Here is a 20759-nt window from a genome sequence, read left to right on the forward strand (position 1 = left end):
GTCTTCAAACCTTTGGCAGAAACTTCATGCACAGAAATAGAAAAGCAAAGTTTTGCCTAAGTGACTGCTGGTTTGTGACCATGATAAATGAAGTGGTGGCTTTATTGAAGACAATACCTCCAGCTAAGGAGATCATGGAATCATAGAGTAGTTTAGGTTGGAAGGGACCTCAAAGCTCAGCCAGTTCCAAGCCCCTGCCACAGGCAGGGACACCTCCCACTAGAACAGGTCACTCAAGACCTCATCCAACCTGGCCTTGAACACCTCCAGGGAGATTGTGGAGCACAGAAGCACAGAATGTGATCAAAGATCACCAGCCAGGGCTGGGTGCTAGGTTGGACTGGATGAGCTTGGAGGTCTCTTCCAACCTGCTTGATTCTATGATATCTGTGGGGGTAGTCTGAGCCTTAGGTAGTCTATATGGGGAGCCAGAATTGAGTAATAAAGAACATTGAAATCAGTTACAAAATCCTTTGTAAAAGAAATAATTACCAGGAGTTGAAGATAGATAAATTCAGACCAGAAATAAAATCGAAGTGTTGTAACAACAGGAAAAGTCACTGAAGTTCAACACATGATGAATTCTCCATCACTGGAAATATGACCTTTTAAAATATATCCTCCTTTAAAATGTATCTTTAAAAATATATTCTTTTTTAAAACATATCTTTTAAAACATATCCCCTGGTCTTTTAAAATATATCCTCCATTTCAAATGCTGCCTGAAGAAGGGGGTCTAAAGAAGGGTTTTTTCTTTGCTGAGTCCTAAAGTCTGTATTACACAGGACTTCAGATCAGGTGATGACACCCTGAAGCCACCTGAACTTGAAAATCTATGAAGTTGTACATTGAAAGAGCTTTGAAATCAGTGTGCAGATGGATGCCTGGCCCATGCAGATGCTAAAGTTCTGGAGGAACTTATATTTCAACCCATTTCCTAGATTTAGAACTGCTGTAGAATACTCTCCTGACCTACTTTTGAAGTTGCCTCCCTTTCTGACAATAGCTGCATTGTCTCTTATCCTCTTTTTGCTCTCTTGCAGTTGAGATGCTGCTGTGCAAGGTGAACTTTGAAGAGGCAGTGTAGATTCAGAAGCTTGTCTTCAGCTGTCTAACAAGAGAAATGCCTGTGGGCTGAAAATAGAATGGTGAATCTAGATCCAGCTGATAGATCGGTTACCATGGTGCCATGGTCTAGTTGATTGGCTAGGGCTGGGTGCTAGGTTGGACTGGATGATCTTGGAGATCTCTTCCAACCTGGTTGATTCTATTCTATTCTATTCTACACTATGGAGCTCTCAGCTGATCTTCAAATGCAGAACAAGGGCAAGATTCTGACAAAGAGCATTGATGATGAAGACTGTTGCAAGATGAAAGAAATCAGTCACCAGGTAGAGCCCAGTCTTGACTAGTTCTTGTCCACAACTGTAACTGCTCTCCTTCACTATCTTGTTGGATGTGTGGAGTCTGCATCTTTTGAGAGATGTGTTGGATAAAACAAAACCTACAGGAAGATCTGAATTACCAAATGAAGCAGTCAACTTTTGTGTGTCAATCCTGTGTGACTGAAGGTTCCTGAAGAGTCAAATATTTTATTGCTGGAGGTTGAAATATTTCATTGCTGGAGATTCAAATCTATCATTGCTGAAGATTCAAATATATCACTGCCAGAGATTCAAATAGGTCATTGATGGTGGTTCCAATATTTCATTGCTGAAGGGTCAAATGTTTCATTGCTGGAGGCTCAAATATTTCATTGCTGGAGGCTCCAATATTTCATTGCTAGAGGTTCAAATATTTCACTGCTGGAGGCTCCAATATTTCACTGCTGGAGGCTCCAATATTTCATTGCTGGAGGCTCAAATATTTCACTGCTGGAGGCTCAAATATTTCATTCCTGGAGATTCAAATATTGCTTTGCTGTTTCCATGGAACTTCCTATGCCTCAACTCCCACCCACTGCCCCTTGGCCTGGCACTGGGCATGACCCAGCAGAGCCTGGCTCCAGCCTCTTGGCACTCATCCTGCACATCTTTACAACCATTCATGAGGTCCCCCCCCAGGCTGCTCCTCTCCCAGCAGCACAGCCCCAGCTCTCTCAGGCTCTCCTCCCAAGGAAGATCTTCCACTCCATCACTTTTGTGGCCCTGCACTGGACTCTTCCAGGCAGTTCCCTGAGGTCCTTCTTGAACTGAGTGGCTCCAAATTGGACACAGTATTCCAGATGCAGCCTCAGCAGGGCAGAATAGAGTGGCAGGAGAGCCTCTGTTGACCTACTAACCACAGCCCTCCTAACCCACTCCAGGATGCCATTGGCCTTCTTGGCCACCAGAGCACATTGCTGGTTCATGGTCAACCTTCCATCTACTAGGACCCCCAGGTCCTTCTCCCCTTCACTGCTCTCTGTAATGATCTGAAAGTCTGCAGGAACAGACAAAATCCCTTGGTATTACTAAATAGAATGAGAAACCTTAACTGTAGAACACAGACCATTTACCAACTTCCCAGAGCTCTGCTCTGTGAACATTTCCTTTGCTCTCTTTAGCCCAAACCTCCCCATCCACACTGTGCACTGACTTGACACAGGCAAGCTGTGGAGAGTTCTGAATTCCCTGAGTTTTCCCTCAATCTGAACACATCTTTCTCCTTGCCACATCTCTCCTCTGCTCCTGGCTTCCAGCACTATCTTATAACAGCATCAAAGACTGTAATGGCTCAAAAATAAAAAGATGGGGCAATCATAGCCTGAGGAGGCAAAGTCACAGCCAGCTGAGGGTGGGAGGAAAGGTTAGAGCTTGTCATGGATGTGCAGAGATGCTCTCTCCACAGCACTGATGAGGAGGAAGTCCCACGGAGGTTTGTGGCAGTGACATTACTGTTGCCCAGGGCCCTGCTGAAATGAGTGCTGGTCTCAAAGGCAACATGCAACCCTTAAAGATATAAAAGCAATTTTTATTTGCAAGCACAGACTGGCTGCATTAAAAGTGACTAGGAAAGGAATAACAAATCACTGACTTGAAAGCAATCTTAAAGGTGCAGATTTTAGAAAGGCAGTTTTGTTAATCTTGTGCAGTGTTGCTGGGAGTGACAGCAAAGATGTGCTTCCTAATTACAGCTGGATGAAGAGCACATTTTTGTGTAAAGACCTACCAAGACTGTGCTGGTACTGAGCATTTCCTTTTTGGGACACAGAGCAGAATCACAGAATCACAGAATGCCAGGAGCTGGAAGGGACTTCCAAAGCTCAGTCAGTTCAACCCCCCTGCCAGAGCAGGAGCACCTAGAGCAGTGCACACAGCAACACATCCAGGCAGCTCTTGCAGATCTCCAGAGAGGGAGACTCCACAACCCTCCCATGTCAGCCTGTGCCAGGCTTCTGTCACCCTCACAAGCTAAAAATCCCTCCTCCTGTTTCCATGGCACTTCCTATGCCTCAACTGCCATCCATTGCTCCTTGGCCTGGCACTGGGCATCACCCAGCAGAGCCTGGCTCCAGCCTCCTGCCACTCACCCTTACATCCTTCTAACCATTGATGAGGTCCCCCTCAGGCTCCTCCTTTGCAAGCAGCAGAACCCCAGCTCTCTCAGGCTCTCCTCATAAGAGAGATGTTCCACTCCTTTAATCATCTTTGTGGACTCTCTCAAGCAGTTCTATGTCATTCTTGAACTGAGGGGCCCAGAACTGGACACAGTACTCCAGATGCAGCCTCAGTAGGGCACAGTAGAGGGGCAGGAGAACCTCTCTGGCCCTCCTAACCACTGCCCTTCTAATCCATCCCAGAAATGTCATTTCCTCACTCAATGGCTGTGAGTTACCAGAGAGCCTGTCTCCATCCTCTTGGCACTCACCCTGCACATCTCTCTAAACATTGATGAGGTCTGGTGCTTATTAGCCAGCCTCATACCAGGTCTTTCTTTTGTACTGGGAAAAAAAAAACAAATAAGCAATGAGCAATGTCAGGATGTTCTGCCTGCTTCCCTGAGATCTGTATCAAAGTGGAAATTACCATCAAAGTCACTTCAGGAGAAGAAAATGGCAGTCTTGACATTTTATGAGCCAGATGGGAAAGAAGGGCTGAAGCACTTCTTTCTCTCAGCTGAAGATGACAGTAGGCTGCTTGGTTTTCAACTTTCTACATGAAGGTTTGCTTCTATCTAGGTGAAAAAAAGACCACAAGAAAAACTCAACCAGCCTTTGTCTGACATGTCTGGCCTAAGCTGACAAGTGTACTGCATGGCTGATTTATATTTAGAGCAAAGCCCAGAGGTGTCTAAAGCAATCTACTTTGGAAAGCAGAACTTGTCATAGTCTAAATCTGCTCTGAAAAGCAAAGTGGACCTCAGTGTTATATTCTGATCAGAAAGGGCAGGGTCTGGGAACAAACATGATGCCCAGAGTTGGGCAAGGCAGCTGATTTCAGGATGCTTTATGCTAAGAGATAAATGGCCAGGGAATTTTTGTTTTAATTGGGCAGTTGTATGAATGGTATTTATATAACTGCTAGACAGTCTTACACTGGATGAGACATAATGGGTTTAAAGTGGCAGAGGGGAGATTGAAAGTGGATGTTAGGAAGAAGTTGTTTGCAGGGAGGGTGGTGAGACACTGGCACAGGTTGCCCAGGGAGGTTGTGGAGCACAGAAGCACCTAATGTGATCAAAGATCTGTGCTCCACAACCTCCCTGGAGGTGTTCAAGGCCAGGTTGGATGAGGCCTTGAGTGACCTGTTCTAGTGGGAGATGTCCTCACTTATGGCAGGGGCTTGGAACTGGCTGAGTTTTGAGGTCCCTTCCAAACTAAACCATTCTATTATTCTATGATTTGGGGGAATAGCTTTGCCTTCCATGAGAAGGTCACAGGATCACAGGATGTTAGGAGTTGGGAGGGAGCTCTGCAGATCTTCCACTCTAAAAGCCTTGCCAAAGCAGGATCTCCTAGGGTAGTCCACACAGGAATGCATCCAGCACAGGGCTGGAAAGAGCCACAGAAGGAGATTCCACAACCTCTCTGGGCAGTCTGTTCCAGGGCTCTCTCACCCTTACACTCAAGAAGATCTTCCTCATTTTGAGGTGGAACTTTCTGTGCTGCAGTTTCCATCCGTTGCCCTTGTCCTATCCCAGGGCAGATGCGAGTAGAGGCTGCCCATGTCCCTTCCTTCCTGACCCCCAGCCCTCAGCTATTTCTGTCCATTGATCAGATCCCCTCTCAGTCTTCTCCTCCATCCACTGCCCGTTCTCCATAAGCTCATGGCAGAGGTGCTCTGTTGGATGCTGTTTTGTAAGGTGATGCCTCCCCCACAGCTGCTGGAGCCACAGCATGTCCCTGGGGCATGTTGTCTGCTGAGCCCCTGCCTTTTGCAGCCACTGTCATTTCAAAGACATCACATCACAGTGCTTGGGGAACAGAGAAAATGAAAAGGCCTCCTTGCAAGACATTTGATTCCTTGAGGTTAGCTTCGGGTTTGCTTTCCAAGCAAATGTTTGTTCTCAAGTGGAGGTGTGTCCAAGGATTATCATGTTTCATGGCTGCTATGCTCTGTTGATCAATGGATGCAGTGGTTCCCAAAGTAAGTCCATGAAGAGCTTAGCTCCACAAAATGTGAAGGACCCTCCACAAGTGTCTGATATCTTCAGTTGCCACCTAGTTTAATTTGATACATCAGGCTGGTTCTTTTTGTGTTGCCTTAACAAACCTTTATATTTAATGAGAAAGGTACTTTTTCCCAGCATGTAGCTTTAAATTTGCTTTGCAGCAGGTGGCTCATGGTTTTACTCAAGAGTCACCACCAAAAATCCCAATAGTAGATTATCCCAGTTAATAATATAACACTCAAGCCCTGGGACTTAATCTTAATGATTCATTTTCTTTTTATGCTTAATAAATTCTGCCCAGAGGAAGTCAGGGTGAAGGAAAAGAACTTGGTCAGAGTTCTTGCTGGATTCTGAGTTCCTCTGACCCATTATCTTTGAATTATGTCTCACTTTTGTACTTTTGTAGAGCAGTGGATTTAATGGTTTTAATGAACTTTATCACAACTGTGTGAGAGAAGTAATTAATAAAATCATAGAAGCATAGAATCAACCAGGTTGGAAGAGACCTCCAAGCTCATCCAGTCCAACCCAACACCCAGCCAATCAACCAGATCATGGCACTAAGTGCCTCATCCAGGCTTTTCTTGAACACCTCCAGGGATGGTGACTCCACCACCTCCCTGGGCAGCCCATTCCAATGCCTATCACTCTCTCTGGCAACTTCCTCCTGACATCCAGCCTAGACCTTGTCCCCTTGTTCTGTTGCTGGTTGCCTGGCAGAAGAGCCCAACCCCACCTGGCTACAGCCTCCCTGCAGGTAGCTGCAGACAGCAATGAGCTCTGCCCTGAGCCTCCTCTTCTGCAGGCTGCACACCCCCAGCTCCCTCAGCCTCTCCTCACAGGGCTGTGCTCCAGACCCCTCACCAGCTTCATTGCCCTCCTGTGGACACCTTCCAGTACCTCAATACCTCTCTTGAACTGAGAGGCCCTGTGAAATATTGGACTTGGGGGAGATGAAAACTCCTGTCACCTGACAGAATTCAACCCTGCTGTGGGGAGTGAGTGAGACCCATAAGCCCTTTAAAGTTAAGTCTCTCATTGCACATGTATATTAGATCAACAAAGGTTACTAGGGTTTCAACAGCTGGGACTAAAGCCTGTGTGTGAACAGCTGGGTTGGAAACTGAGTAGCCCACACAATGAGTGCAACAAAGAGCACACTGAGTTTCCACATTGATTTTCAAGGTGGCTAGAATCAGAGATTCATAGAATGGGCTGAGTTGGAAGTGACCTCCCAAGATCATCTGGCCCAACCCTCTCTGCAGTCAGCAGGGGCATCCTCAGCTAGATCACATTGCCCAGAGTTCTGTCCAGCTTCACCTTCCATATCTCCACCTCCCTGGGCAACCTGTTCAGAGTTCCACCATCCTCATGCTGCAGAACCTGTTCCTAACATCCAATCTCAATCTGCTCTGCTCTAGTTTGAAGCCATTGCCTTCATCCTGTCCCTGCAGCCCTTTGCAAACAGTCTCTCTGCAGCCTTCTTGTAGCCCCCTTCAGGTACCGGCAGGCTGCTGTGAGGTCTCCCCAGAACCTCCACTTCTGCAGCTCCCACAGCCTGTCCTTGTAGCAGAGCTGCTCCAACCCCCTGAGCATTTCTGTGGCGCTTCTCTGGACCTGCTCCATCAGGCAACTGAACTCAGAGAATACCACAATGTCTGACAAGTTCATGGTTTCTCTCTAAAACAGTTTGGTAAAAATCCTAACTATCATCTGGTGCTGGAGCCAGTGCAGAGGAGGGCAAGGAAGCTGGGGAAGAGCCTGGAGAATTAATCTGATGAAGAGTGACTGAAGGAGCTGGGGATGGTTAGTGTGAAACAGAGGAGGCTGAGGGCAGACCTCATGGCTGTCTACAGCTACCTGAAAGGAGGTTGTGGAGAGGCTGCTGCTGGGCTCTTCTCACAGGTCATTAGTGACAGAACAAGAGGGAATGACCTCAAGCTGCCACTGTGTAGGTTTAGTTTGGATATTAGGAAACATTTTTTCCTGGAGACTGTGTTCAGGCATTGGAATGAGCTGCCCAGGTTGGTGGTGGATTTCCCAACCCTGGCTGTGTTTCAAGGTGTTTTGTGTGTGGTGCTTAGGGCTATGGTTTAGGGTACAGCTTGTAGAGCAGGGATATGGGTTGGACTTGGTGCTCCTGAGGGGCTTTTCCAGTCTGAATGTTTCAGTGATTCTGTGAGCTACACACTAGACTTGCAGTAACAGCTATTTCACAGGGCTTTTTAAGGGCAGAGCAGAATCAAAGTAGCATGAGAAGCAGTACTTTTAAATTATGTCTCTGCAATTATCACATCTCCCTTGTCTGAGAAGCTGAAGGGCTGGAGGAGCTGCACAGGCAAGGTTGAAAGGGTCCACAGAAGAAGAACCAAGGACATCATTCATGTCATTTCCATCTTTCCTTCTTCCAGAGGTCTTTCTTTTCTCCTGAGCACATACAGAAGGGTGTGCCAACAGCTGAAAAGAGCCAGCCACCACCAGGCTTCTCCCCTGACATTAGTTTTACACTAATGCTATTCCCCTGACTCCATCATGAGTGCTTCTGCCACACAAACAGGAAAACAAGATCATTTCTGCTCCCATCACACAAGCTGGGAGTTTACAGAGAGGATTAATCTTTTGTTCTAATGAATATTAATGCTCTAAGAATCTAACAATTATATAGAAAATGCATAACACAGAAACTCAGAAACATTGTCATGGGCTGGTGAAAAGCATTTTGCTTAACATGTAATTTACCAGCACTAAAATGCAAATGTACTGTGAGATTATCTGCCAAGAAATAGCTCTAAAAACATAAGAATAAAGAAAAATAAACACAAATGTACTTAGAAAAATACAAATCTATTTGTATAAAAGCTGTTGAGGGACTCTTAAGGATGTTGGGTAGTGACAGGACCAGGGGGATTGGAGCAAAACTAGAAGTAGGTAGATTTGTACTGGATGTTAGGAAGAAGTTCTTTAGCATGAGGGTGGTGAGAGACTGGAACAGGCTGCCCAGGGAGGTGGTGGAAGTCTCATCCCTGGATGTTTTGAAGGCCAGGCTGGATGTGGCTCTGGGCAACCTGATCTAGTGTGAGGTGTCCCTGCCCATGTGAAGGGTGCTGGAACTGACTGATGCTTGAGGTTCCTTCCAGCCCTGATAATTCTGTGATTCTATGAGTGTGTTGTCACAGGTCCATACTGTTGCATATTGTATACATCATTTGGTCACCCAAAAGAATGTGTTCTTAGTAATCAGCTTATGAACTCACCTATAGCTAGGAGATGACTCATCTCTCCCAAATATTTCAAGTATCTGAGTAAGGAGATGCTTTGTGACTGTTTGGGAAGGACAGAAGTCTTGATGTGCTGCATCATTGTGGCTGAGGGAGGTGGTGGAAGTCTCATCCCTGGAGGTGTTTAAGGCCAGGCTGAATGTGGCTCTGGGCAGCCTGATCTAGTGTGAGGGGTCCCTGCCCATGGCAGGGGGGTTTGGAACTAGATGATCTTTGAAGTCACTTCCAACCCTGACAATTCAGTGTGATTCTGTGTACACTTGCAGCCCCAAGGGATCTCAGACTATCTTTTCAGGGTGACCATCAAAACATCCTTTGTTCTGCCTTAAAACTGCAACAGATGTGGTGACCTATGTGCAGAGCAGAAAGTGCAAACCCTTGAAGACAGAATGAAGTTTAGCCTCAGCAGAAGACATACTGGAATAAAGGCCAATGAATATCTGAACCTGGCAAGCCAGTTTACCTTTTTACACCCTCATGTCAATACAAACAGATCCTAGAAAACTGATTGTGGCAGTGCTCCTCTGCACTACTGCAGAGATGACTTCATTTTTAGTGAAGAGACAGCTTCATCTGTACTAACTGCATTGAAATACAAATTTACTGTAAGTTACAGGTTGGGATTTACTCTGCTGGGATATATATATTTAAGAAGGATAGAGAGAGGGTGAAGTGGCAAACCTTACAAGTGTATGACATAGTGGGGTGTAAGTTTGAGAGCAAGTTGAGCCACAACCTGTGTGCTTTCCTTTTGTAATGCTAGCATTTGTAGGTTCCTGCACTTGGAAGTGCCTGCACTGTTCTCAGCATGATCTGCTGAAAGACCACATTGTACTGTACACAGCTCTACTCACATCGGAATTAGCCAAAACACCTTAAGAAGAACCTAGTGCTGCTGGTGTTCAGTGCCTGCTGAGGCAACTACTAATTGGGCCTACTGGGATCACAGGAGTTGGAAGGGATCTCCATAGATCTTCCAGTCCAACCTCCGTGCCAGAACAGGACCAGAGAATCTAACGCAGGTCACACAGGAACACATCCAGACAGGGCTGGGAAGGCTCCAGAGAAGGAGACTCCACAACCTCTCAGGGCACTGATGAAGTTCTTCCTCATGTTGAGGTGGAACTTCCTGTGCTTGCAGTTTCCATCTCCCCCCAAGTGAGAAGAGGCTGTCCCTGTCCCTTCCTTCCTGACCCCCAGCCCTCTGATATTTGTAGACATTGATTAGATCCCCTCTCAGTCTTCTCTTCAGACTAAAAAGCCTCAGGTTTACTTTTAAAACATGCCTTACTGGCTGAGATGACAGCCTTGGACTTATGTTTAATTGATGGTGAGACGTATCCTTCCTGAGTGTTTAAATGTCTCCAACTCAACATCTGAGGCCTGCTTCACAAAAACAATGGGGAAAATCATATCTATATTTAATGGCCTAGGCCCTAGAACGTTTTAAAAGAAGGTTGAGTCTAAGTACAGATTCTCCTTCTTATGCAAACTCTGCTTAGTATCCATCTGGATGCATTCCTCTGTGACCTGAGCTAGATTATGGTCCTGCTCTGGCAGAGGGGTTGGGCTCAATGATATCTTTGGGTCCCTTCCAACCCCTTACATCCTGTGAGCCTGTGAAAGGATGATTAAAAGGTGGCTGAAATTAACATTTTCCCTTTCTTTTCACAGAGTCATAGAATTGCTTGGATTGGAAGAGACCCTTAAGATCATCAAACCCAAGTCCACCACCAAACCATGTCCCAGAAGTGCCACACGTCTCATCCCCACCTTAAGTTTGAGCAGCCTCCTATTTGCTTTACTTAGCAGTCATTATCTCCAACCAAACCAGAACAGTCAGAGCATAGGAAGGTGCTAAGCAACCCGTCACTGTGGGAGCCCCCAGGGCTATCGCCACCGCTTTGGAAACACAGTGGCTTCCCAAGAATTCCCTGCTGCCTGACCACATCAGTGATTGCTAATAGCACAGTGGTAGAGCTGCTGTGTCACTGAGCAGCCAGCCACTCTCGCCCTGCAACTGCATACCAAAGCATCCAGCTCTGGAGCCACTGTTACAAGAGGGCTATGGATGTGCTGGAAGGTGTCCAGAGAAGGGCCACGAGGATGATCAGAGGGCTGGAGCTGCTCTGCTGTGGGGAGAGACTGAGGGAGTTGGGGCTGTTCAGTCTGGAAAGAAGGTGGCTCCAAAGTGACCTTACTGTGGCCTTTCAGTATCTGAAGTAAGCTACAAGAAAGCTGGGGAGGGAGTTTTTAGATTGCCAGGTAGTGATAGGACTGGGGGGAATGGAGCAAAGCTAGAATTTGGTAGATTCAGACTGGGTGTTAGGAGGAAGTTCTTCACCATGACAGTGGTGAGCCTGGAATGGGTTGCTCAGGGAGATGGTGGAAGCCTCCACCCTGGAGGTGTTTAAGGCCAGGCTGGGTGAGGCTGTGGCCAGCCTGCTCTAGTGTGAGGCGTCCCTGCCCATGGCAGGGGGGGTGGAACTGGCTGATCCTTGTGGTCCCTTCCAACCCTGACTGATTCTATGATTCTATGACATAATTAAACTGTAACTGGCATCCCCTTTGGCAAGATAAGAGGAATGGCCTAGGAGATTTCACAGCAGTGCCAAGGAGGTACAGTGCTCTAACAGGACAGTTAGACACGAACGTGACAAAAGAGACCTCAGTAACCCCTCACAGTTTGTTTGGAATTCTGATCTGTCTTGGTCACAAGGGAGATGATTGAATGGGTCAGGAAATACAGCATGCTCTGTACCTCCCCTCACTGTGCTAGCATAATATCTTCAAAAATGCATTTTAATGGACTATGTGGGCAGGAATACTTTTAGACAAAGAGTTTACAACTAGTGTTTTATTCCAGACTATTCTGGCTCTGGGTTTAAAGGGTTTTTTTCCCTGTTTTTTTTTCCTTTTTTAAAAGTTTTCACAGAATCACAGAATGTCAGAGGCTGGAAGGGACCTCCAAAGCTCAGCCAGTCCAACGCCCCAGCCAGAGCAGGAGCACCTAGAGCAGAGCACACAGCAACACATCCAGGCAGCTCTTGAATATCTTCAGAGAGGGAGACTACACAACCCCCCTGGGCCAGGGCTCTCTCACCCTCACAGGGAAAACATTTTCCTCATTTTATCATAGAACCTCCTATGCCTCAACTCCCACCCATTGCCCCTTGGCCTGGAACTGGATATCACCCATCAGAGCCTGGCTCCAGCCTCCTGGAACTCATCCTGCACACCTTTATAAACATTGATGAGGTCCCCCCCTCAGGCTCCTCCTCTCCCAGCAGCACAGCCCCAGCTCCCTCAGGCTCTCCTCATATGAGAGCTGTTCCATTCACAGTATCACAGTATCCCTTATCATCTTTGTGGCTCTGTGCTGGGCTCTCTCCAGCACTTCTATGTCCTTCTTGCACTGGCGGCCCAGAACTGGACACAGTACTGCAGCCTCTCTAGGGCAGAGTAGAGGGGCAGGAGAACCTCTCTGGCCCTCCTAATCACAGCCCTTCTAATCCACCCCAGAAGTTTAATTTTCTGACTCAATTGTTGTGAGTTAACTATTTTATTTTTACAAAACAGCTGCTAACTTTCATTCTAGAACACTTTGCACAGCTTATCACAGGAGTATGATATCTGTAACAGTTCAGCATAAGCTTCTTCAAGACACCTGTGGCAAGCAGCCCTCTGGGCCCATCCACATCTCCTACTGCTGAGCTCTTTAGCTCTTTGCTGTGGTGGCCACTGTGGTGCAGAACCAGTACTGCCTGTGTCCCACTCAGCTGGCAATTTTCAGTTTGAGAGCCTGTTTGGGTACCCACCTGGAAGGACTTTTTTCCAGATATTTCCCTCACAAGCATTTTGCAAGTACCTGCTGGACCTGTTGGAGCAGGTCCAGAGGAGGGCTCAGAGGAAGTGAACAGCTCCCTCTGAAGAAAGATTGAGAGGGTTAGGGTTGTTCAGCCTGCAGAAGGCTCTGGAGTGACCTTATTGTGACCTTTCAATATTTAAAGCAGACTTACAAGAATGATGGGGATGAATTTTTTAGTAGAGGCTGTTGCAACAAGACAGAGGATATTGGTTTTAAACTTAAAGAAGGGAGACTGAGACTAGATACAAGGAAGACATTTTTTAGAATGAGGGTAGCAAGACACCAGAAGGAGTCACCCTGAGAAGTGGTAGATATCCCATACCTGGAAACATGAAGGGTCAGGTTGGATGGGGCTCTTAGCAGCCTGCTCCAGTTGAAGATGCCCCTGCTCATTGCAGGGATGTTGGACTAAATGATCTTTAAAGGTCCCTTCCAACTCAAACCATTCTGTGATTCTAAGTTGTCTGACAGTCATGAACACTCAGTAGATTTGCTTGCAAGGCAGAGAAGAGTAATCTTCTATCATTATAGATTAGTTCACACTTTGAGGCAAAAAAAGCTGAGGGAGCAGGAAAAAGGATCAAGAAAACTTGTTCACTTTGCTCTCTAATTTCTCAGCACAGCACACTTTGCCCTGTCAGGTGCTTAATACTTATTTCTGTCCTGGGAACCTGTGCCTGTTGATCTCATCTTGCATAGTACTGGCCTGGAAAGCTGTGATATGTTCAGTTATCTGAAAGAATGAAGTTTTGTGGACACTCAGCAGGACATAGTTCAGATTCCTGAGTGCAACACTTGGTGTGAAAGAATTAATCTTTGCTTTGTCTTTGAGTATTTAGCCTTTGCTTTCCTCCTTCTTGAAGATCTGTGACTATGAATTTGAAGAAGGCTGTTAAGGACAGTGCTATTTGCAGCCAAGGTATCTTAAAATTATATTAGCATGTTCCTCCTCTCTATCAACCTAAACCCTGCAGGAAAGAGGCTTCTAAAATGATGTTTCTTGTATTGCATTTAGGAAGAATCAAAATGGGTTTGCACACTCACCTTGAGTTTCACTTCAGACTCCAGCAGGTGCTATCCTTGACAGCAAGACACTGGGATGGATTGCACATGGAAGAGACAGAGAAGCATCTAGGGAGGTCCAAGCCCGTTCTGAAGCTCGAAGGCTAATGCTAAAAGGGTTACAAGGCACAGTTTTAGCAAGGGAATAGCGGGACTGGTACTGATGTAATGTGTTCCCACTGCCTGTTTACTATGTGCTAGACTAACTCCATTTTCCAGGTAGTATTCATAGCAGACTAAGATTGTTTGAACCAGCAATGGAAGGCATACTCTGAACAGTACAAGTGGCTGGAAAGGGATTGAACCAGGACCACCGAATGGGCTGGCTCTTATCTCAATGTTTAGCTGTAACTAACACCAGAACCTGCATGAAGCTATCTGTGACTTTGGCAGTCAGAGAAGACACACAACTTGAGCAAAAACTCCTGCAAGCCTTATGAACAGATAATTGGTATCAGCTTCAGCTTCTCTTACCTAGCTTGAATAGAATCATAGAACCAGTCAGGGTTGGAAGGGACCACAAGGATCAGCCAGTTCCACCCCCCCTGCCATGGGCAGGGACGCCTCACACTAGAGCAGGCTGGCCACAGCCTCACCCAGCCTGGCCTTAAACACCTCCAGGGTGGAGGCTTCCACCATCTCCCTGAGCAACCCATTCCAGGCTCACCACTGTCATGGTGAAGAACTTCCTCCTAACACCCAGTCTGAATCTACCAAATTCTAGCTTTGCTCCATTCCCCCCAGTCCTATCACTACCTGGCAATCTAAAAAGTCCCTCCCCAGCTTTCTCGTAGCTTACTTCAGATACTGAAAGGCCACAGTAAGGTCACTTTGGAGCCACCTTCTTTCCAGACTGAACAGCCCCAACTCCCTCAGTCTCTCCCCACAGCAGAGCAGCTCCAGCCCTCTGCTCATCCTCGTGGCCCTGCTCTGGACACCTTCCAGCACATCCATAGCCCTCTTGTAACAGTGGCTCCAGAACTGGATGCAGTACTCACCAGTGCAGAGCACAGGGGGAGAATCACCTCCCTTGTGGTGCTGCCCACTTCTCTTGTGCAGCCCAGGATCTGGTTGTGTCTCTGAGCAGCAAGAGCACACTGACAGCTCATACTGAGCTTCTCGTCCATGAGCACCCCAAAGTCCTTTCCGGAGGGCTGCTCTGCAGCCAGTCTTTGCCCAGATGATGTAGGTGCTTGGGATTGCCTTGACCCAGATGCAGGGTCTTGTTGAACTTCATGAGGTTGGCTTGGGCCCAGTGTGAACAAGCCTCTTCCCCTTCTTAGGCTAACTAGAAAACACCTTTCTTCTGTCACTCCTGAAACCTTGAAGGCATCTCACAAAGAACACCAATACTACCACAGCGTTTGCTCTTCAGCTACTTCTGATGCTGCTCGTGAAAACGAAGGGGAAATACCGGCAATACCCAGAAAGCAGCATTTGTGCACCTGGCCGCCGAGAGGGAGGGACACGGGGGGTGTCTGAGGGTATCTTGTGGGGGAGACGCTGAGGAAGACAAAGGTTTCTTTCTGCTCCAGCGAAGGGACAAGGTTAGATGGGTGTGGGCGGGAGAAGGTATGATTGTTTTCTCTGCATGACAGGAGGGCTTAGGGAAATTGTTTATGTCTTTGTACCGGTACAGGAAATGTCTTTGTTTATGCATCTATCTGTGGGCACTGGAAGAGGCAAAGCCTTTCTCTCTGGCAGCAGGGATGGGGTTTTTTGGGGGGTTAGGCATGGGAAACAGGGAGATTTGGGTTTGTTTTTGCGTGGAAGGGGAGGAAGGGAGGCCTGTCTACACCTCTGGCAGCTGGTGCAGAAAACAAGGGAGGGATGCACCGTCTGAACAGACTTCAGACCCGGCTGAGCGTTAGGCAGGAGCGTTCATTTCAGCGCTGTCCCAAGCTGAGCAAATGTTCGGATTATCTATTTTTGGCTCTCATGACGTCCAAAAGGACAAATCAGGAATTCAAAGCATTGGAGTCCACGCCGTAGTTTGGAACAGACGGCAAATAACGCCGCCTCCCCCGCCGCGGCCTCCTCGGTTTAACTGAGGCACTCGCAACTCCGAGGCAAGCCCCCAAGCTCCCGTCCCTCGCTGCCATTTTGGAAGTTTTCACCCCGCGACACCTTCCAAGGCATTTCTCTTTCCTCCCACCGCACCGCCTTTGCCCTTCAAGGCTGAATGAAGTGACGCTCCCTGCCCGAGCACTTGGGGATCCTCTGACTTTTCTCCCTCTCTGCTCCACTACGCTCCCCGCCCCGACCACCCATTTCCCTGACGGGATCGCCCACTGCCCACTACCCACAGCGGCGCCGCGGGGTCGCCCAGCCCCTGCCCTGCACCGGCGGAGGGTGACAGGGCAAAGCGCAGGGCGCCTGCCGGGGGCGGTGTGTGGCGGGGGGAGGCGCAGGCTGCCCGCGGGCCGCCAAGATGGCTGTGACCCCGGGGGGTGACCAACTGCCGAGGGTCACGGGCGCCCCCTCCCAGGGCCCAGGGCCCGACGTGCGGCGGAGGACGCTGAGCAGGGCGCTGGGGCGCGCCGAGTGAACGTGTGAGTGCCCAGGCAAGCGGAGGGCCACGCCGCCGCCACCGCGGAGCGCAGCGGCAGGGGAGGGGGGCAGCAGGGAGGGACGGAGGGAGGGAGGCGGCCGACGGGGCGGGGACTGCCAGTCCTGTGCGCTGTGTGTCCCCGTTCCGTCGCGCGAGTAGGAGGAGGGCCCTGTCCGGCAGCCTGCTGCTGCCCCCCTCCTCCGTGTGAAGGGACCGGGGCGACCGAAGCGGGGGCGGGGGAGGTGATGAGCTTGGGCCGGGGGCTGCGGCGGCGGCGCAGCTGCTGCTGCTGCGGCGGCGGGAGGCGACGGCGGGCCGTTGGAGGGTCTGTCCGGCCGGCCCGGGGCCAGGGGGATGCAGCGGAAGACGTGTCTGGGTCTGGGTGTAGCTGATCGGAGAAGAGAGGCAACCGCCGACCAGAGAGGCCGACGAGCAGCGGAGGAGAGCCATCCTGACATGCCTTTTCCTCTCCCTCCTCTCCAGCGGCCATGTTAACCAGAAAACCCTCAGCTAGCGCCGCCGCTGGTGCTGCCTACCCAGCCGGTAAGGGAGGGCCGCCGCGATCGCCGCCGTGCCGGGCTGCGGGGTCCCTGCGCCTCTCCTGCCGCGCTGGGATGGGTCGGGCCGTACGGCTTGGGGAGGGGGGGACGGGACTTGGACGCCCCGCGGCTGTCCCCAGCAGCTGCCGCCGCAGCGGAGTCGTGCGTGACGGAACAATGATCCACCCTCCCCCTTTGGCAACCGAGTCCGGGGGGACGGCGGGGGCTGCGTGTTCAGCTGCGGCGTGCTGGATGGCGAGTTAACCTCGGGGAAGGGGGAAAAGACCGCAGGGAAATTACTGAGAGAAACGACCTAGGGAAAATTTAGAGTCGCTGCCTTCGCCGGAGCGGCCGCGTTTGACAGGGGGCAGCGGTGCTCGTCTCTTCTACCCGCTGCAGACTTGTGAACTCGTGGCGGGTCCCCGGCGCCGCCAGGATTTGGCCGGGCCAGACGGCTCGGAGAGGCGGTAGTTCGGGCGGCCATCCAGCCCCGAGGCGTGTGCGGGGCAGAGCCGGCTCGTTCTCCCGGTTAAGCGCCTGCTGGTGGCGGGTTAATCTCGGCTGAAGGGTTTAGCCGGGCGAGCATGGCCCACCCGCGCTATTAGCCGGATCGGTGCGTGTGTGTGCCGCGACGGTGATTAGCTTTTAATGGCTTCTGCCTGAAGCGAGACGGGCGGCCGAGCCGGCGAAGCGCCGGGGCCGCCGGCCTCCGCCTCCCCGACGGCCGCCGCTGCCGCCACCGTCGCCGCCTTCCGCGCTCATCCCTCTGCTCTCCACAGGCAGGGCAGGGGATAGCGGCCGCCCGCTGCAGTCTTCCCCGGGCGCCGGAGCCGGAGTCTCCCGGGCAGGAGCTGGGACCGGCCCACCATCGCCCCTCGCATTGCCTCCGCTCAGGGCCAGCAACGCTTCCCACACGGTGAGCCCGGGCACGGGAGTGGGATCGGGGACGGGGGGGCGGGTGGGGGAAGGAGCGTCCGGCCCCGGGGGCTTGCCACACCGTCGCCGCTGTCCTTTCGCCGAGTGGCCCCGGGGCGGGAGCTGGGGCCCCGTCTCGCCTAACGAGGCGCTCGGTGCTTCTGCGAAGTGCATTTCATTTCTGCAAACTGAGCCCCGATGTACGTGTTTGTTGTGAGGCTGCGACTCCGCGCTGAAAAGCAGCTTTCTCCCTACCGAGCCCTCCTTCAGTCTGGTTTTGTGTCTCGTTTTCAGTGACAGATTCGATCCTCCACACTGACACAGAGGATCTGTTCTGGTAAACGCATGGGTTTTTTAGGTGACATTATTTTGGCAATGAGGTTAGTCACTGCGATTAAAGGATCCTGTGAACTGTGGTGAAAAATAAAGGTTGCTTTCCCTTTATAGGTCTGATCAGCTCAGGCCGATAGCTGTCTTCCCTAGAAATAGCTATCACTCTAGTCGGGAACAATGATTGGATGAATCCGACTTTATTGCTGCAGTAGTTTACCTACAGAAATAAGCACCGCTGGTATGAAAAGGATGCTATTTTCCGGTTCTGTGCTATCTCACATTATCTCCTACTCGAAGTAAATCTATTAGGAATGAAACTTCCCAAGTATGCCACTATATATGGATGAGAGAGGGTATCTCTGCCCTGAAGGCATGACAGAGTAGAGAGAGGGGTCTGTATGCTGCCATTTTAACGCTGAATATCTGGAATTTTTATTGCATACATTTCCTTTTAAATGCTGAAGGGTTTCATGCTGACCCTGAAAGGCACGAATGGCATACTTTTCTTAGAATTATTGAGCTCTTCATGGATGCTTACATGCTGTCTCTGTAAACATATGGCAGAGCTTTAAGTGATAATGTGATTATGGGCTAGTAGAAGGCAAAACTGTGCATTTAGATACTGGTGTTTCAGTGACTTTCTGTGTAGTTTCAAAGGTAAAAGCATCCTATTCAAATCCATTTATGGAAAGAATTGGCTTAAATAAAAAAAAGAAAGTGAATTTATGTAGGGTTTGCTGAGTGTTCTGCAAATCCAAGGTTGAACTGCATGTTTGAGATCAACATCATTGTATATTTGCATAGCTAGGGTATATATCTGAATTGCTCAACAGTATCAAAGGCCGTTGTTCTTTTCACTTTCATGTATCAGTTAAGTGCAGGTTGTTTTTTGAGTTGAGGCAGCAGCTTAACTTTCTTTGATAAAACTAGAAAAGAAGGAATATAATAACAAACACTGATCATGAAAGTGCGCATACAGGTAGACAGGGGAGGTTCAGGTTAGATATTAGGAGAAAGTTGTTTTCTGAAAGAGTGGTGCCCAGGGTTTCTGAAACAAGCTGCCCAGGGAGGTGTTTGGATCCCCATCCCTGGATATGTTCAGGTGATGCGTGGCTTTGGTGCTGAGGGCCATGGTTTAGTGGCAGTGGTTCAGCAGTAGGAGTGGGATTGCAAGCTGAAGGCAAGCAGTTGGACTTGATGATCTCAAAAGTCTCTTCCAACCTCAACAGTTCTATGATTCTATGACATACAAGTAACAGGAGCCCACGTGTAACAGAGCTCAGATGTAATTTGAGATTTGTGAAAGTGTGGTGGTCCAGCTATACATCTGTGACTACTTAGTAATTTTGGAAGTGCAGGAATTTGATATGTTTATACATAGGTTTATATGTGTGTGTACTATATATAGTGTCTGTGTCTATGGACATATATATTTAAATGTGAAGTCTTTATGAAAGCATGCAAGGGATGTTCAAGTGTTACTTTTCTGTGCTTCAAGTATTTTTATACATCTATTGTGTGTTATGATTATATATATATATATGCATATATATATACACACACACATGTAGAGATGAAGTACTTAGGAAAGCATACAAGGATGATCAAGCATTATATGGCTCTGTTTCATGTCTCTCTGGGTTGTGTTTCAAACTCTGCCTTTCCTTTGTGATACAGAGCCTACTCCACGGTATTTAGCCTTGGATACTATTATAAAGTAGCTCAGACTGTCTTTCAGAATGCTGTAGGTGGTTGTTTTGTGGTTGCCTAATGTAACTTTTTGTGGTCAGGATCAGATGTGGCATCAGAATGCTGGATTTTAACCTAAAAAAACCCAAACCAGGCTGTGTCTTTTTATAAACTTCAGGTCTGCTGACCTCAGCTGACACTGTCTGATTAAAACCATTCAGTTTGCATCCCACTACTTTCTCCAGTCTATTTAAAATGAAACATTCAAGCTTTCTTAAACCATTTTTTCTTGCATTCATTTGTTTTCATCTCTGTTGTACCTATGACACTTGTGTAATAACCAGAGGCTGAGAGTCTTTTCTTTTGGCGTTTCAGGCTTTCAGAAGGTGACGGTTTGATAACGTGGTTGAACTTGCCCATGGTTGGATGTAGTGAGCATGTTCATTGTGCACACACTAGTTGTGAAGAGAGATTGAAATGGAAAAGATCTCAAATAGAGCAGGAGCCCACTACCTGTCACATTTCTTGCAGCAGTGAGTTGTTGTGATCTAGACTGTAGCGAAAGTGTTGACTCCTACTCTGAAGTGAAGAAGTTTCATTCTTTGGTAGAGTACATTGGCATGGGTAGAAGGAGGTAAGATGCAGTTTTACACAGGTGTCATATAACAGAGCCAAGGTTTTGGCTGCAGTCTCTGCAAACCCAGCAACCTTAGTTGCTAAGCAGGCCGTTGTGTGTTTGTACCAAGGAAAGATCCTGGTTTGGGTTTTCGGTTTAAATCGTGGTTTCATCCTAGGCTTATTTGTGTCTGTGTTCAGCCCTGACTGCTTTTCTTTTTTGGTTCATGGTAGAAAAAATGAAACTCATTTCCAGGCTCTTCTCTTTGTTTTTGCTTTCTCTTTTGAAGCCTTGAGTTCTGTGATGAGCAGAACCT

At 48.6% G+C, this 20759-nt stretch overlaps 1 protein-coding gene across 4 annotated transcripts in view; it reads left to right on the forward strand.

Annotated features, from left to right (window-relative positions):
* Window positions 1-16270: 16270 nt before the first annotated feature.
* Window positions 16271-20759, forward strand: part of DYRK2 (dual specificity tyrosine phosphorylation regulated kinase 2) — a 94607-nt gene continuing 90118 nt past the window's right edge. Inside the window, exons 1-3 of one of the 4 annotated variants that reach the window (XM_064166066.1) lie at window positions 16271-16352; window positions 16740-16894; window positions 17670-17806. In XM_064166066.1, coding sequence (XP_064022136.1) covers window positions 16840-16894; window positions 17670-17806 — 192 coding nt within the window. In that variant the 5' untranslated portion in view covers window positions 16271-16352; window positions 16740-16839. Of the gene's footprint in view, window positions 16353-16655; window positions 16895-17669; window positions 17807-20759 lie in introns of those variants that run through there. The other 3 variants (XM_064166065.1, XR_010307332.1, XR_010307331.1) reach the window with 3 other exon arrangements.

Source organism: Pogoniulus pusillus, chromosome 27 (genome assembly GCF_015220805.1).
Source record: "Pogoniulus pusillus isolate bPogPus1 chromosome 27, bPogPus1.pri, whole genome shotgun sequence".
Taxonomy (NCBI): domain Eukaryota; kingdom Metazoa; phylum Chordata; class Aves; order Piciformes; family Lybiidae; genus Pogoniulus; species Pogoniulus pusillus.